The following is a 15,841-nucleotide window of genomic DNA, read 5'->3' as shown; positions in this document are numbered from 1 at the left end:
TGGACAGGCAGAAGCTACGTTTCTGTCAACCAGAATGTTAGCTAGCTAAGTGACAGGAAGCCAAGTTAGTGAGCGGGCCGTTAGGTTGATCCAAATTTTGGTTATGGAAGTCACCGCGGATTGGCTTCAAGAGCTGTTTGAGTCCGCCTACTGTAAGCAGACAACTGACGTCACACAGGCTTTGTCCAATTTTTTTCTACAGTCTATGATTTTGAGAAGAAAGAGAGAGGGAAAGGGAATGGATTTTTCTGATTCTTCGGGGGATTGTGGATGGGCCAGGGGCACATAATTTTGTTAGAAAAGCCTGAAAAGTGATTTTTGAAGTGTATGTGACCTTTAACCAAATACACTGACAGGGGCAATAAAGCATGTGGTTAATGCAATTAATAAAAATCAATAGGCTAATTATGGACCTTAATCACATTGCAGTTAATACATTAATTATAATTTCACTACTCCAAATACAAATAGCAGCTCAGTAGTTTTTATGAAGACATTATAATATGTAATGAAATAAAAGAGGGATAATTACAACAGGTATGTTTGCAGTAAATTGATTTTCAACACATTTAAGTCTCATAAATGAACAATGGAAGATGTCTGTTATCCTCTCATCTTAAATATGAAATAACTCCTTAACTCAGAGAACATTTAAGTTCTTTTATTTGATATAATCCAGATCAAATGTTGAAGAACTTTTCGATGTTTTTTGCCTACTGTGTAGCTTAAATGCCTGTATAAGTGTCAGATACTGCACAAGTATGTGCTTAGTTTGATAGTGTATTCATGTTTGTCTTTCAGGATCTGGAGGAGATAAAGAAGGAGCTTTCTAAGACCGGACAAGAGAAGGTTGTCGAGGAGTCAAAGGCGAGCCAGCGTCTGTCGAAGAGAGTGAACCGAATGATCGGTCGCATCGACAAGATCATCCTGGAGCTGGAGAAGGACAAGGTCATCCTGGACGGACAGATGGACAGTGGGAGCTCTCCACCTGTTGGGTAAGACTTTACACCTCACATGTGACTCCTCAGATAGTCAGTGTAGGGATCTGTTCTATGTGACCTCTGTGGTGTAATGGTAAAATGTGAGTGTGTATGTAGATAAGTCAGGGTGTGTTTGGCCTAGCTTAGATTAACACACCATACGTTAATGCTGTGATTGCTGTCTGTGCTGTGTTCCATCTTAGAAGCTGTATGTGTTTTTACTTTTAAGAAATCAAGCTTTTAAAAGTGAATGGTGCAGAGGCAACTTTTTCATCATATATATATTCAGAGAAAGTTTGAAAATGTTGACTTTGTACCATTTTCTTTTTCTGTCATGGCATTTAAAAGCTTAATGATCAGTTTTTAAATTCTATTTTTGTCTTGTTTTTAAGTAATGATAAGTTTTAAATCCTCATCTTTGTTATCATCATTTTCATCTTCATCATCATTGTTCACATCGTAAAATGGTGGTGGAGATAAATTAAGGAACAAATGGTGTCCCAGAAAATAAAACAACATAAATTTCAAGCTTTGCCTGTTACCAAATCACAATCATTCAACCAAATCCAGTTCCTAATTTATTCCAAATTTTACAGATTGTTCTTTACTAAACATAGCGATGCCACAAGGTAAGCTCATCTGTGAAGAGTTGCCATCTGCTTGCTTGCCAAGTACTGACATTGCATCATGGGTGTTGCTCATCAGCTGCTGAAATGAAGGGTGCATAGATCCAACACTGATATCAGATACTGGCCCCATACTCGCTTTAAATGCTGGATCTTTGATTGGGCAACCTGTTGATATCAGTGTCTAGAAATACTAAGATCAATGCATTCAGACTTGAAATTGTGCTGCACAGGATCAACAAGCTGCACTCTGGTTGTTGTGCTCATGTTGTATCTCAACATGATGCTCTTGAATTAAATCATATGAAATAAAAACTACTAACCCAAACTACCTGATTGATCCAAATCAACATAGTTGCATTCATGAGATTAACACAAGGGTAGCTAACATTAGATTGCTAGATGCAGAGTCAGTGAGGAAATAAAAACGCAGCTAAAACAGTTAATTTTGCTGAGTTAAAACCTGATTTTAGCCTCATATCTTTAAAACAAACCCCTCTTTAAAACCATCTACTAACTCAAAGTGAAGCATGAATCAGCTTTGGCCTATCTTAACCCATCCTGATTAGAGATTAAATTTGATTGGTGTGATCTGGGAACCCCGACTGCAGCATGCTGACTTCTCCACCACATTTTACGTGCGGTCAAACCTTGTAACCGTTTCCTGTATGCAGTCTGTTCTACACCTTCAGGGAGAACCTCGTCAGCATCGACGAGCTGATCAGCGTCATGCGGCAGATCCAGAACATTCCAGAGCACAAGCTGCAGAGCATCGCCGACGCCCTCGACGACAACAAGGATGGGAAGATCGACATTGACGATGTCATCAAAGTACGTATGAAGGACGGACACTGATTGGAGATAAATGGCTGCAGACAATGAACCATTTCGTCCAGTGGTGAAGTGCCGTGCATTTACGGGTACAGTGCCTGTAAAAAGTATTCACCCCCTTGGATGTTTTTCTTTTTTATTGATTGTATAAATTAGTCATGGTCAATATAATTTGGCTTTTTTGACCAAAAAATACATGTAAATCTCTTTCATGTCCAAATGAAAGCAGATTTCTTCAAACTAATGCCAATTAAATAAAAAATGTAATGTCAAATCAGTGACTGCGATTGACCTAATCCAACAGAGGTCCAGCCAGTTGGTGCTACTTGTCTCACAGTTAGTGAAATGGAGATCACCTGAGTACTGCGAATGTGCCTCAAGGGATTCTAGTATAAAAACACCTGTGTCTGGAAGGTCCAGATCACTGGTTAATCAGTATTACTGGCTACGATTACACCATGAAGAAAAAAGAACACACCAAGTAACTTAAAGAAAAGTTTATTGAAAAATATAAATCAGGGGATGGATACAAAAATGTTCTTCCCTGGAGTTCAGTTAAATCCATCATCAAGAAATGGAAAGAGTATGCCACATGTGTATTTCAGACCGTCCTCACAAACTGAGTGAGCGTGCTAGAAGGACACTAGAGAGAGAGGCCACCAAGACACCTATGACTACTCTGAAGGAGTTCCAAGCTTCAGCAGCTGAGATGCAACTGTTGCATGGGTTCTTCACCAGTCAAAGCTTTATGGGAGAGCGAAGCTTTATGGGAGAGTGACAAAGAGAAAGACACAGTTGAAGAAAACATATTGAATCTTAACAAGAGTTCTCCAAAAGGCATGTGAGAGACTCAATGGTCAAGTGGAAGAAAGGTTTTTGGTCTGATGAGACCCAAATGGAGCTTTTTGGCCATCAGACAAGACACTGTTTGGCATGTCAACACAAACACACCATCCCCACTGTGAAGCATGGTGGTGGCAGCATCATGCTGTGGGGATGCTTCTAGGCAGCTGCTCTGAATGGCTTTTAAAGGTAGAGGGTAAAATGAATGCCGCAAAATAGCTTGGGAAATTTGTTTTCAAGTAAGACAATGACCCGAGGCATACATTTTTGGTCAAAAGCTAAATTGTATTGAAAATTGAGTAAACATCCACGGGGTTGAATGCTTTTGATAGGCACTGTACATGACAAAAGCATTTCAAAATCACCACAGGATTTCTTTTCTGTATTTTATATTCCAAGAAGATGTTAAGATAATTAGATGTATGTATAAAAATGCTGTCAAAGACTTATCTGTGATGGGCATCTTATGAATTTCCTTTTCTTGCCTCATCCCAGGTGGTGGAACTGATCGACAAGGAGGACATCGACATCTCCACCACTCAGGTGACGGACATCATGGTGATGTTGCAGAAGGAGGAGAAGCTGATCGAGAAGGAGAAGGCCAAAGAGAAGGCGGAAAAAGAGCAGGCAGCTACACTCAACAGCTAACTCATTTTCCACAAAGACACAGAGCACTTGTAAGGAAAACAAACAAAAACATACCACTGAGAAGTTTGCGGCTGGTACCTGGACACAGAAAACTCTTGTATCAAGTTAGCAGAGTCCTGAGGTAACCACCGCCTTCTCAGAAGTGTCATTTCACTAAAAAATTAGCTTCTAATAATGTATAAAAAAATGAAATGGAAGGCATATTGCCTACAAAGCGCACAAAACAGACAAACTCTTCTGAATTAATCATGTACTATATGTGGATATTTGGATTGTGTAAATTAGACTATTTAATTTATTAACACAGGGAACATGAAACCATGGTTGTTCTCCAAATGACAGTAGGTTGAGGAGAAAATTGATGAAAAAAATTATGTTTGAGGATATATAATGAGGAGATTTATTGTTTAAAGTTTGAGGTGAACCGTCTTGCCTTTCCTTTCCATTCATGTCATCATCTCAGAGAAATGAGGGATCATTTCTGGACTTTGCACAGTAAAAATCACTGTCATCACTACTATTTCTTTTACTCTTTGATTTTGTTTATCCATCCTACATGCATATTGTAAAGTTACTTGTTATTTTTTTATGAATTGTACTCAGACAGGGTAGCTTATCGCTGGATTTAGCATGCTTAAATGGTGGCTGCAACCAAATATGTAATAATACCGAGCAAAGTAATTTATCCAGTAACACAAAATTATGTGGAAGTTTAAGAATTTAAAAAGCTTTAATTCATTCTCACAAAAAAGGCATAACTTTACATTCATTATTTCAATGAATAACCAAAGGTAAAGGAGAAACTGTGTTATAGAAGTGTTGAATGTATGACTTAGTAACCAAGGACTGAAGCTAGAAATACGTATTGATAATTATTAAACATTATTGCACTGTAATATATTTTGATTCTGTGGTTTATATATTGATATTTCACCTCAGTTCAGCACCGCTCTTCGTATGATTTCCATTTGCATTTTTTTAGCTTTCAATAGCACGCCAAAGTCGCACTTTGGCACATTGAAAAATCAAAAATCATCTAAAAACGTGCAGATAAGTGTTTTCAGAGAAACATCAGTACACTGATTTGGTAGGGAAAATTGTCAGTATGGCATATGATGTTTTGAAATGTTGAGCGTAAAGTAAGAAAAGACCTTTCTTCATGAGGTGTTCACAAATCAGTTTGACAATGCCTGGCTACTCAGAAGGCTGCTTTCTGTTATTTATAACTCTCATAAAGAATATTTAATATTATTTAGCATCAACAATTGCAAGCATCTGCTCAGCTTTGTCACTGCTGCATGTGCTGCAGACAGTGCTGAGAGGACTGTAAACAATATGTTTGGGGCACACTGCTGTGTTATGGCACAGATTTGTCCACAGGGGGCGCCAAAATCAATGTAAATCATTTACTCCTCACTGGAGTTTTAAGCATAGTTTTCTGTATTACATCCTCTCTAAAAAGTGTTTTCTCCTCCTTTTTCTGAAAACGTTTGTTGATATCCATTCATCTGAGATTGGATGTTAATATGACAGATATATTAATCCTGCTCTAATAAAAGAGTATTAACTAGTTGATATTTAATAGCAGTGTAGATAATATCAGTGTAGGGAGACAGCAGTGACAGTTGGATGTCTGTTTAAGGGAATCGTAGTGGTTTAGCTGTCTAACTCTGCTTCTTGTGAACTGGTTTAGTTGGTGCACATAGTGTTAAAATGCAACGTGGCCTTCTCTTGACACAGATATTTTGGATCAAATACTGTATATTTATTTTTGAGTGTTTTGTAAAGATAGATATTCTACTAACGCTGGTGAACTTGATGTCGTTGATGACTGCAGAAGTGGAGATGATTTCAGCTGTAGATCAATCAGGATGTTTGAGGCACATTCTGATTTTGATTTATTTGCGCTGTGGCGGGGAATGTGTGCGAAGCGGAAGTGATAATGTCAGATAATATTTGAGTCAAATATGAACCATTTCAGTCATCTCTCTCTCTGTTGACATTACATAATTTATATTTACGCTCCAATCTGCTTGTCCAATGTATTTGTTTGACTGCATACTCCAATCACGGCTGCACTTGATTAATATTTGATTTAATATTTTTTTTAATAGTTTAACATATGAAGTGTAAATAAAAATATGAGAAAAAGACCCTTTACAAGATCCCATAAAACTGATTATCTTAGTGTACAACAAGAGGAAGGCGACACCAGTCTAGATGGAGGAACCAGCTTGCTGAAGTATTAACATATTTGAAATTAATTTTTACGTAGTGTTAAGTTTCTTTTTCAAAGTTTTCTGCAGTTGCTTGCCACTAATACTCTCCTGACCTCATAGTTAGGGATATTTTTTATGATACACCACATTGATTTGCCAATAACAAGCACCAACACTCTATTTTAGCGGCTTTATAAAACATACTGCTCATAGATATTGCCCTAAAGGTCAGAGATGCAAAATAAACCAGTGAAATCCAGGAGGGAGGCACTGTAGCTATTAACAGAGGAGAGGTGCAGGTGTGCGTGGGTTAAAGAAAAGAAAGAAAGGAGAAAAAGCACAATTAACATGGAAATCTAGTGTACCTAAAATAAATAAGGCCACATTCTGTGGGAAACAGTGGCATAAAAAGCCCTCAGAGAATATTTCAAAGTGGTGCTTAAGTTGAAGAAGCTCCATCTAATATGTTTATTGAATCCTCTCTCAGACGTGTGGACGATTAAGATCTCGTCCTTCTTGTATCAGACATCATCTCAGCTCAGACCTGACAGGACCAGGGTTCTGCTCCGTCTGGGACCGGTCAGACTGATGGGTGCCGGGTAAACACTCGCCCCTACATGGTCTACAGCCAGCTCCTCTGAGGGGTTGTGTTTAGGTTAGAGACGATCCTGTGGGACATGGCACGCTCCCTGCAGCATAAATCTAGCATCAGTGTAAACACGTCAACGAAATATTTTGACAGCTTCTCGATTACACTTGGCAGGAGAGAGTGGTGTGTGTGAAATCACGCCTTACGGGACAAACTCAGGGGAGCGGTGTGTACATTAGCAGTGCTGCCACTGTTTCTATGCACGGAGGGGCGAAAAGTCTGCATGACAGGGACGTAATCCAGGCTGGCAGAGGTCAATTTATGGGCTTTAGGCCTTTAAAATGAGCAGAATTTGAATACAAAAGCTGATGAGTTCATATAAATTGTAGTGTTTTATTAAATCCCTTAGTTTTAGCATTGGAATCTAACTTCTGAAATGTAATAAGGCTTCAAACTGTCAAATGCATTCAACAGATTCATGCTGAAATCCCTCAATTTTGAAATGAAAAGGCCCTTATCAATATAAATCTTTACAGAAAGCAACATGCCAACTCTAAACACAGACTTTAAATGAATAATGTTGCTTATATTCACAAAACTCAGACCTCTCACATTTCTCAAACCCCTAAACAAGCCTCCAGTCGCCCGTCATGTTAGGTCGTGAGTGTGCCTCCTCTTCTCTGCCTGCAGTATTTGGAGTCTGTCAGATTTCATGTCTCACCGCTCGCAGCAGTGTTGCACTGTGTTGTTCAAGCTGCTTTCTTCTAAAACATAAGATAGGGTGAAGAAAGAGATGTAATTGGCAGGAGACGCATTATGACAGCAGGCAGGTATCGCTCGTTTGTCTTTGTCGAGTCAAATAGCAAAATAAAGATTAGTTTCCTGTCTTGTTTTTTCTTTTTTAGTAACTTCATTCAGACATTTTCAGCTACTTTCAGCTTGCTGTCATTGCCTGTTCTCTTTTGCTGCCGTGTGAACGCACTATTCATTTTGGATTCAGCAGGTTTGTGTTGATGTTTGGACTCAGGACTCTGGTTTCAGGGGCTGATGATGGCCTCAGTGCGACTTAAACCGTCCATAAAGATTCCTCTTGAGTTTTAGGAGTGAAGTTGTGAACAAATATGAGAAGCAATATGTCATTTATGCAACTTGTACCTTCCTGAATTTTCTTGAATATCTTTTGTGAGATGCAACAAGTGTTGAATTTGTTGATGAATATTGTAATATATGTAAATTAGAAAAGAAAAGGTGCTGAAAGCAAAGAAACAGAGGACTAAAGAAAGTATTGTTTGACTCTCCTCTTTATATAAAGCTGCTTATTAAGGTGATGCTTGTGGTGGGTTATTGTACAGACTTTTCAAGGACAGATGTTCATGCTATTTTTCTTTTTTAAGTATTTTGCACTAGCGCATTTTATCACTAGAGGATGCTACTTTTGTAGAATATATACACGAATAAATGAGTTTCTCTTGAGACAGGAGAAGGGAGAAATAGAGTCTAACAGCAGGATCAGCAGCCTGTTTAAAGTCAGGAAAATATGAAGCAGGTTTATAGTCTGTTTCTTTTTCACTTAGACCTAAAGGAGCAGCTAAGACCGCTCTCAGGTTCATTGTAGAAGTCTGGAAGCTAAAACTAAATTTATCAGCATTTAAAATAAACACCTGTTTCTAAAATAGTTGGGGAGTTGTGTTGAAAATATGAAAAACAGATATGTGATGTTTAAAACACTGAAACCCAAATATTTAGTTGAAGACAGCACAAAGACAACTGAAAATGAGATTTTTTAATGTTATATTCGCTTTTTTCATTTGAAGCCAGTATGTTTTTCAAAAATTACAAAGCTACTTGCACAGGGGTGAATCACCCCCCATCTTAACCATCTGAGACCTGTGATAAGTAGGGTCTGATAAGTTAGTATTATAACGTCATTCAGCCGGCACTCTTATCCAAAGTGAGGCGTGGACAGTAACATTGGAGACATAGGCAGATGTTTGTGGCATTGAGGTCCTTGCCCAAGGGTCCACACTGGAAACTGAGCGTGCCCAGGCTGAACCTCCAATTTCCTGTATGGCAGTCATCATTGTAAACCACTCAGCTGCCACAGGGAAAACATCAGTCTCATGTTTGACCATATCCTTTTAAGAGAATTTGTTTGGATTTTTGAAAGGAAAATCTCTAAGAAATAACCTAAAAATGTCTATGAAAATCCTTAAACCTATTTCAAAGTATCCCTTAAAAGGTAGCCCAATGTTTCTTTAAATTTTTTAGTGAATCTTTATGATAAAGCCTAAACATTTTGATATAAATGTTCCCAAAAAATGCATGCAAAGTCATGAAAAATTTTCAAGCAAATTCCCCAAACATCAAAGCAAATCCAACCAAAATTTCTCACTAACCCACCAACCAATCAGTCAGTCTTCTTAATCTTTGTATAGCGCCAAATTATAACTGAAGTAATCTCGACAACAGCGTTAATCATGAGCCTTGTTTCAGTTTTGACTAAAACCTTCCCTTACAGGGCAGGAATGTCGAGCAGAACCAGACTTGACCAGGCAGGACCAGACGTGTTGACAGCTCTCTGTTTAAGCTGTGCTGGGGTTCGAAAGGGCTAGAAGAAGGGGTAGGGGTGAAGAAAAGCAAGAAGAGGAGAGGGACAAGAGAACCAACAAAACAACAAATGAAAGACAAATTTATGGCAGTTGTGGCTTCAAACTTATCTCCCATTTTGTAGGAAATTGCTGTAACTTTATTTATGATGTTAGCAATATGTGAAAAGAATATGAAAAAAAAATACAAGTACATTCTCCAAAATTCAATGAAAATGACAGAAACATCCAAGCATTGAAAGAAATTCCCTGAAATTACCATTAAAATTTCTTAAAATTTTGGGTGGGCAGATGGCCTACCAGTCTAAGGCGCTACCCATGTGCGTGGGCGGCCTGAGTTCGAATCCGGCCTGTGGCCCTTTACCGTATGTCTCTCTCCTGTTTCCAACTCTATCCATTGTCCTCCTCTATCGAGTAAAGACACAAAAAGCCCAAAAATAAATCTTAAAATAAAATCCTGAAAATTTCCAAGGACAACCACTGCCCCAAATTCCCAATTCAATACCCAAAAATATACAAATAAATTTCCAAAATTCCCAATTAAAATGCTGGGGAAATTCAGAGTAATTTCATCTAGTCTTCCAATGAAACTTTACAAAATATATGAACATATCCCATCAATGTCCACGACAATACTTGATCATTTCTAAGTACAATCCCCCAAATATCCTACAGCAATTTATCCCAACATTTCAAGCAAATTTCTTCAACTTCAACGGATATTTTGGACAAATGTGGAAAATATTCTAAACGCAGAAATTACTGCTATGTCGTAGAAAAGCATGCAGGATCTTTTTTCAGTATCCAGTCATGTCTCTAACTTGTCAGTATTAACTCTAAGATAGATTCACAGCTTTGAAGTCTTTTGTTGAAACTGTCCCAACTTTTTTAACCATGTTGCTGGCGTCAAATTCAAAGTAGGTCTATAATTTTTCAAAAATAAATAGATAAATAAATACATTTGGCATGGGGTCTTCGAGTGTTTCTTTTAATTAAATGGTGTTTCAGTGTTTTGCAAATTCCTACATTCTGTTTTTTTTTTTTTTTTATATTTAACACAACGTCCCAGCTTTTTTGTAAGAGTGCAGCCACCATCTTTTAGAAGAGGAAACTCGTGCTCATTAGTTGTGTTCAGGCAGAAAGCGAAACCTTAGAAAAACAAAGCAACCGCCTATTAGAGATCAACCAAAAACTGTTTTTTGTAGTTTTTCCCTCCTCTCTGCCTGATTTTTACTTCTTCTCTTAAATGCATAAAACCTTGAAGAGTTTTCCATTCACCTGGAAATGGAAGAATGCCTTCAGCGTGTGTTTTCCCTTCTGTTTGAACACATCATAAAGAGTCCATTCAGGTTGGAAATGTTTAAAAGCCTCACGATTCGCAGCCACTTTCAGCTAACTTAAGATTTCAGAGGTGCTCTAGAAAGAGAAAAGTCCAGCGTTGATCTGTTGTTATTTTAAAGACGACAGGATAAGACATCAGGGAAAAGCTCTACACGATGCAGTGTTTAATCTCTGGGTTATTTTTGTTTTTTAAATCATATTTGAATGAAAACATTAGGTATGGATCAGTAAATCATAGCCAACTGGAGTTATTATTTGAGCTAATTGTCTGCTTATTTATTCTATTTATTTAATCCAATTTTTTTTATTCATCTAAATGTAGAAAAATGACCTGAACTGGATTTGACCTGTATGAAAGCATCAGTTTTCCTATTTAGACACAAATCAATGTAACAAAACATTATTTAGAGAAATGAATCAGAAGTATCGAATAAATTTTGGATGATCCTGGATTCTTCTTTGTTTGATTTTCTTTTTCCTCTTTTACATCTCATGTTTCCCATCCATCACTGTGTGTCTCTCCTCGCTCCCACACAGCTGTTTTAGGTTGAGTTAGTGTTTTCGTGTCACTTCTAAGTCTTCCATGCAGCCATTTTTATTACTCTTCATCCCAAACCCTCATTCCTGAGTCCTTACCAGCCTCACCACACCACTGCCCCTCCCCTCGGAGAACTCCGACCTCTAAAGGCTGGAGTGTAACAGGAATTATTTTTCCAGCAACACATTTAACACTGTGAGCGGATGATTTAACAGACTGGAGCAGGATACACAAACACATGAATCACAAACAAGATATTAGCCAAACAACTTGTGTGTTGTTTTATCCATCATATAACACTTTTCAAGCACAGATCTAAATTTACTGTAGAAATAAAAAAAACAATAAGAGAGAGGATTAAAACCTTCAAAATTTGCCCTTTGGGTTGAACATTTACTGGTTTTGCTTGTTAATACAAGGCTGGAATTTTTCAAGCTTAAAACCATTTCATATCTGACAGTAGTGCTCTTCAGGGTCTTCTAAGGTCCTGTAAGAGCTTCTAAATAAACTTAAAGGCTGCTCTAAGGTTTCATTCAAAACTACAGCACTACTTTCGCTCCAGGACCTCTTTAGAGTCCTCTTAAAAAAAGTCACTGGTTTGCCTCCTGGCCCTGTCACAGTTTTATGCACGTCATCCCCCTCTTTCTTCAACCACTGCTCTTGCCTCTCTAAAGCTGTCCTTTCAAAGTAAAAGAAAAAAAGTCCGCCTGACAGTTGTATGCTTCCAGGTGTCCAGTGCCAGACTGGGAAATTTTTGCGTCAAGAAGAGGAACTTTTTGATATCATATGATTTCCTAGAAATGTTCCAGGCTAGGTCTGACCTTGCAGCTCCAAAATCGAATCAGTTCATCCTCCAGTTAGAGTGGACATTTTATGCAAAGTGTGAACAAAATCCCCCATAATGTTCTTGAGATATTGTGCTTTTGAATGAGAAAAAGACATACACTATATTGCCAAAATTATTTGCTCACCTGCCTTGACTTTCATATGAACTTAAATGACGTCCCATTCTTAATCCATAGGGTTTAATATGACGTCGGTCCAGCCTTTGCAGCTATAACAGCTTCAACTCTTCTGGGAAGGCTTTCCACAAGGTTTAGGAGTGTGTTTCTGGGAATTCTTGACCATTCTTCCAGAAGTGCATTTGTGAGGTCACACACTGATGCTGGATGAGAAGGCCTAGCCCTCAGTCTCCGCTTTAATTCATCCCAAAGGTGTTCTATCAGGTTGAGGTCAGGACTCTGTGCAGGCCAGTCAAGTTCACCCACACCTCTCATCCATGTCTTTATGGACCTTGCTTTGTGCACTGGTGCACAGTCATATTGGAACAAGAAGGGGCCATCCCCAAACTGTTCCCACAAAATTGGGAGCATAGAGTTGTCCAAAATCTCTTGGTATACTGAAGCATTCAGAGTTACTTTCACTGGAACTAAGGGGCCAAGCCCAGCTCCTGAAAAACAACCCCACACCATAATCCCCCCTCCACCAAACTTTAAACTTGGCACAATGCAGTCAGACAAGTACTGTTCTCCTGGCAACCGCCAAACCCACACTCGTCCATCAGATCGCCAGGTGGAGAACTGCGGTTCATCACGCCAAAGAATGCGTCTCCACTGCTCTAGAGTCCAGTGGCGGCGTGCTTTACACCACTGTATCCGACGCTTTGCATTGCACTTGGTCATGTATGGCTTGGATGCAGCTGTCCGGCCATGGAAACCCATTCCGTGAAGCTCTCTACGCACTGTTCTTGAGCTAATCTGAAGGCCACATGAAGTTTGGAGGTCTGTAGCGATTGACTCTGCAGAAAGTTGGCGACTTCTGCGCACTAGGCGCCTCAGCATCCGCTGACCCTACTCTGTCATTTTACGTGGCCTACCACTTCATGGCTAAGTTGCTGTCGTTTCCAATCGCTTCCACTTTGTTATAATACCACTGACAGTCGACTGGGGGATATTTAGGCGCTCCTAAATTTCACGACTGGACTTGTTGCACAGGTGGCATCCTATCACAGTACCACGCTGGAATTCACTGAGCTCCTGAGAGAAACCCATTCTTTCACAAATGTTTGTAGAAACAGTGCATACCTAGGTGCATGATTTGATACATCTGTGGACATGGAAGTGATTGGAACACCTGATTTCAATTATTTGGATGGGTGAGTGAATACTTTTGGCAATATTGTGTATGTTTTAATGACCTATGCCCTTGAAGTTTGGCCTAGTCAGAGGGAATAGTTGCACAAAATCCCTTGTGTGCACAAGCAAGGAATGAACATAAAGCCCAATGACCTTGACCTTTGGCCTTTGACCTCCATCATCTAAGCAGTTAATCCTTGGGTCAGAGTGGATATTTGTGCAAAGAGTAAAGAAATCCTTTTAAAGCATTCTCAAAATATCATGATCAAAAGAATGACTTTGAGGTACAGAGTGACAACCTGAAAAGAATGCCTCTGGCTCCAGCAGATGCCAAGATAAACAAATAAGAAAATCTGAAGAGGCTTTAAATTTTGATTTCCACTCAGATCTTGGATTCATTTCAGCAGAGTTAAAGCCAAACTTCCACCACGCATGATGAACAGAGAAAACTTCCTCTCAGTGTCATTTTTCAGGTTGACAGAGTTTCTAAATATTTCTCAATGCAGCCTTAAAAAAGTTGGAACAACTTTCAAAATATCTTCCATTCTCACTCTGCTCCATTTCTAGTAAAACTTAAACCCAGTCACAGAACTTCAGTGGCTAAATTTAGAAACACGCCATCAGCGCTCTAAAAACGCTCAAAGAAAGTTTCTGAGAAGTGCCGACAGGCTGATCGAGAGCGAAGAGGGAAGAGGGGGAACATTTACTCAGCTCCATCCATCATCACATCAGGTGTCAGGAGTTTGTCAGGGCTTCTGTCAGGACGCTGAAGTATGTCAGTAACAGGTTCACAGAGGCCGGGTCTAAAGCCTGGAGCCATTTAAACAGAAGAGAAGCTGGGATCTCAGAGAGTTTGAGCTGTCTGAGAAGAAGGAATAATGAAGGCCACGGAGGATTTTAGTGGCATCAGAATCACAAAGAGATGATGTGTACAGTTTAGTTTTTGTTTCTTGTTGAGGAAATTCTGACTGGCTTTGGATTATAACACTTAAAACATCAGCATGTGATGGCTGATGTTTGCTGTGACTGTGTGAGGAGTGTTCAATCTGATTTTTGTAGTGGAGATCAGTTATTTTACTTCTATTGTATTGTACGGGCACTGGTGTCAAATGTTTTAACTGTTTTATAGATTAAGTGTACTTTCAGGAATGAAGTTTCTGAATAGAAAACTACCTTTATGAGAGCAGCGTGGCACTAAAGTCGAGTTCGGAGATTTACGCCATTGTGTAAGACACATGGTGGATTTGAGACGCACAATGTTTGCAGGGTATTTGTTCTGTGATGAGGACACAACGAGGTATTACTTTATATGAAACCACTGCAAAAGCTCTTATTGTTTTTGTCTGATTTTGATCAAAATAGCACTAAAGTTAAGGCAAAATTACCTGGAAACTATAGCTGCAAGAGGTAGTCTCTTATGTCAAGAAACATAAGTGAATTCTGCTTACAGCATTGGCAGCTATTTTTTTCTAACATTGCAAAAGCAGACTCACCTGTCCTCAGGTGAGTCCATTTTGTAAAGCTACAAGCTGAAATGCTTATTCCAAGTCAGTGAATGAAAGGACCAAGGCAAAAAAACCTCACTGAAAATCACTAGATTAGAGGCTGGGGTACACAGGTGTATGAAGATTCAACACCAGGTGTGTAGATCCTGATTGCCAGTGATTGGCTGCAGCCGTGACCGTCCATGAGTGATGCCAGCTGGATTAAAACTTGAGTGGATGTGCTTAAAGTTTTACCCAGCAGAATTTAATCTTTTTTTCCCCTAACGCTGATGGTGGCTGGCAATAAATACACTTAAAAAAGAGTAAATTTTAGAATTTTGAGTAAAATATTTGTTAATCTGGGAAAATTTTCCTGTGTATTATTTTGCTTCTTGTATATAGAAATGAGATGTTCAATCTGGACTTGACAGATTCATATGGTGTATTTTAAATGTAATGAGATATTTTGATGAGAAATTAGACAACAGAAGATAGGAGTTTTTGCAGTGAAGTAAAATAAGCAGCTTTTGGGAGTTTATGTGAGATGTATTCGTGGTTTTCAGAGTGTTTTTGATTAAATGTGTTTAAATGTGCAGAAATGACAATCAGAGCAGAAGCAAGTCTGAAGGGGGCAATATTTAAAAACCCTGTAAAGTAAAAATAAATCTGTATTTAGATTTGTTGTATGACAGCTCACTGTGTTGTGAACCATCAGGTCAAGTTTTAGTCAAATAAAACATCTGTTAGTGTTGAAAATTAAGCTTCAAAATCATGAAAAAAGAGGCAGTAAAATCTGCTCCAGGATGGTGTGCGCATGTCTGTTGAATGATCTGAAGCCACGCCCACTCAGGAGAAATACCATCCTCTCAAATTAAAATGTTACAATCTGAATAGAGGAAAGCTCCCACGTCATTATCCTGCCCCTTGACCTTTTGTTGGCCTTATGATCAGACTGCAGCTTCCTGCCTCTGTGCCAAAGCAGAGACAAAGTCCGTTTTCTG

The 15,841-nt window shown here is 38.9% G+C and overlaps 1 protein-coding gene across 9 annotated transcripts in view; it reads left to right on the top strand.

The window, feature by feature from the left end:
- Positions 1–11,133, top strand: part of letm1 (leucine zipper-EF-hand containing transmembrane protein 1) — a 42,688-nt gene extending 31,555 nt beyond the window's left edge. For 4 of the 9 annotated variants that reach the window (XM_041813506.1, XM_041813507.1, XM_041813503.1 and 1 more), the window contains 4 exons: positions 802–995; positions 1,577–1,609; positions 2,281–2,437; positions 3,776–11,133. In XM_041813506.1, the coding sequence (XP_041669440.1) occupies positions 802–995; positions 1,577–1,609; positions 2,281–2,437; positions 3,776–3,928 (537 nt within the window). In that variant the 3' untranslated portion in view covers positions 3,929–11,133. The remainder of the gene's footprint in view (positions 1–801; positions 996–1,576; positions 1,610–2,280; positions 2,438–3,775) is intronic. The other 5 variants (XM_041813508.1, XM_041813505.1, XM_041813504.1 and 2 more) reach the window with 3 other exon arrangements.
- Positions 11,134–15,841: the final 4,708 nt, after the last annotated feature.

The sequence above is a fragment of the Cheilinus undulatus genome, linkage group 18, assembly GCF_018320785.1.
Source record: "Cheilinus undulatus linkage group 18, ASM1832078v1, whole genome shotgun sequence".
Classification (NCBI taxonomy): domain Eukaryota; kingdom Metazoa; phylum Chordata; class Actinopteri; order Labriformes; family Labridae; genus Cheilinus; species Cheilinus undulatus.
The sequence above is the reverse complement of the archived record's forward strand: the minus strand, read 5'-3'. Positions and strand labels throughout refer to the sequence as shown.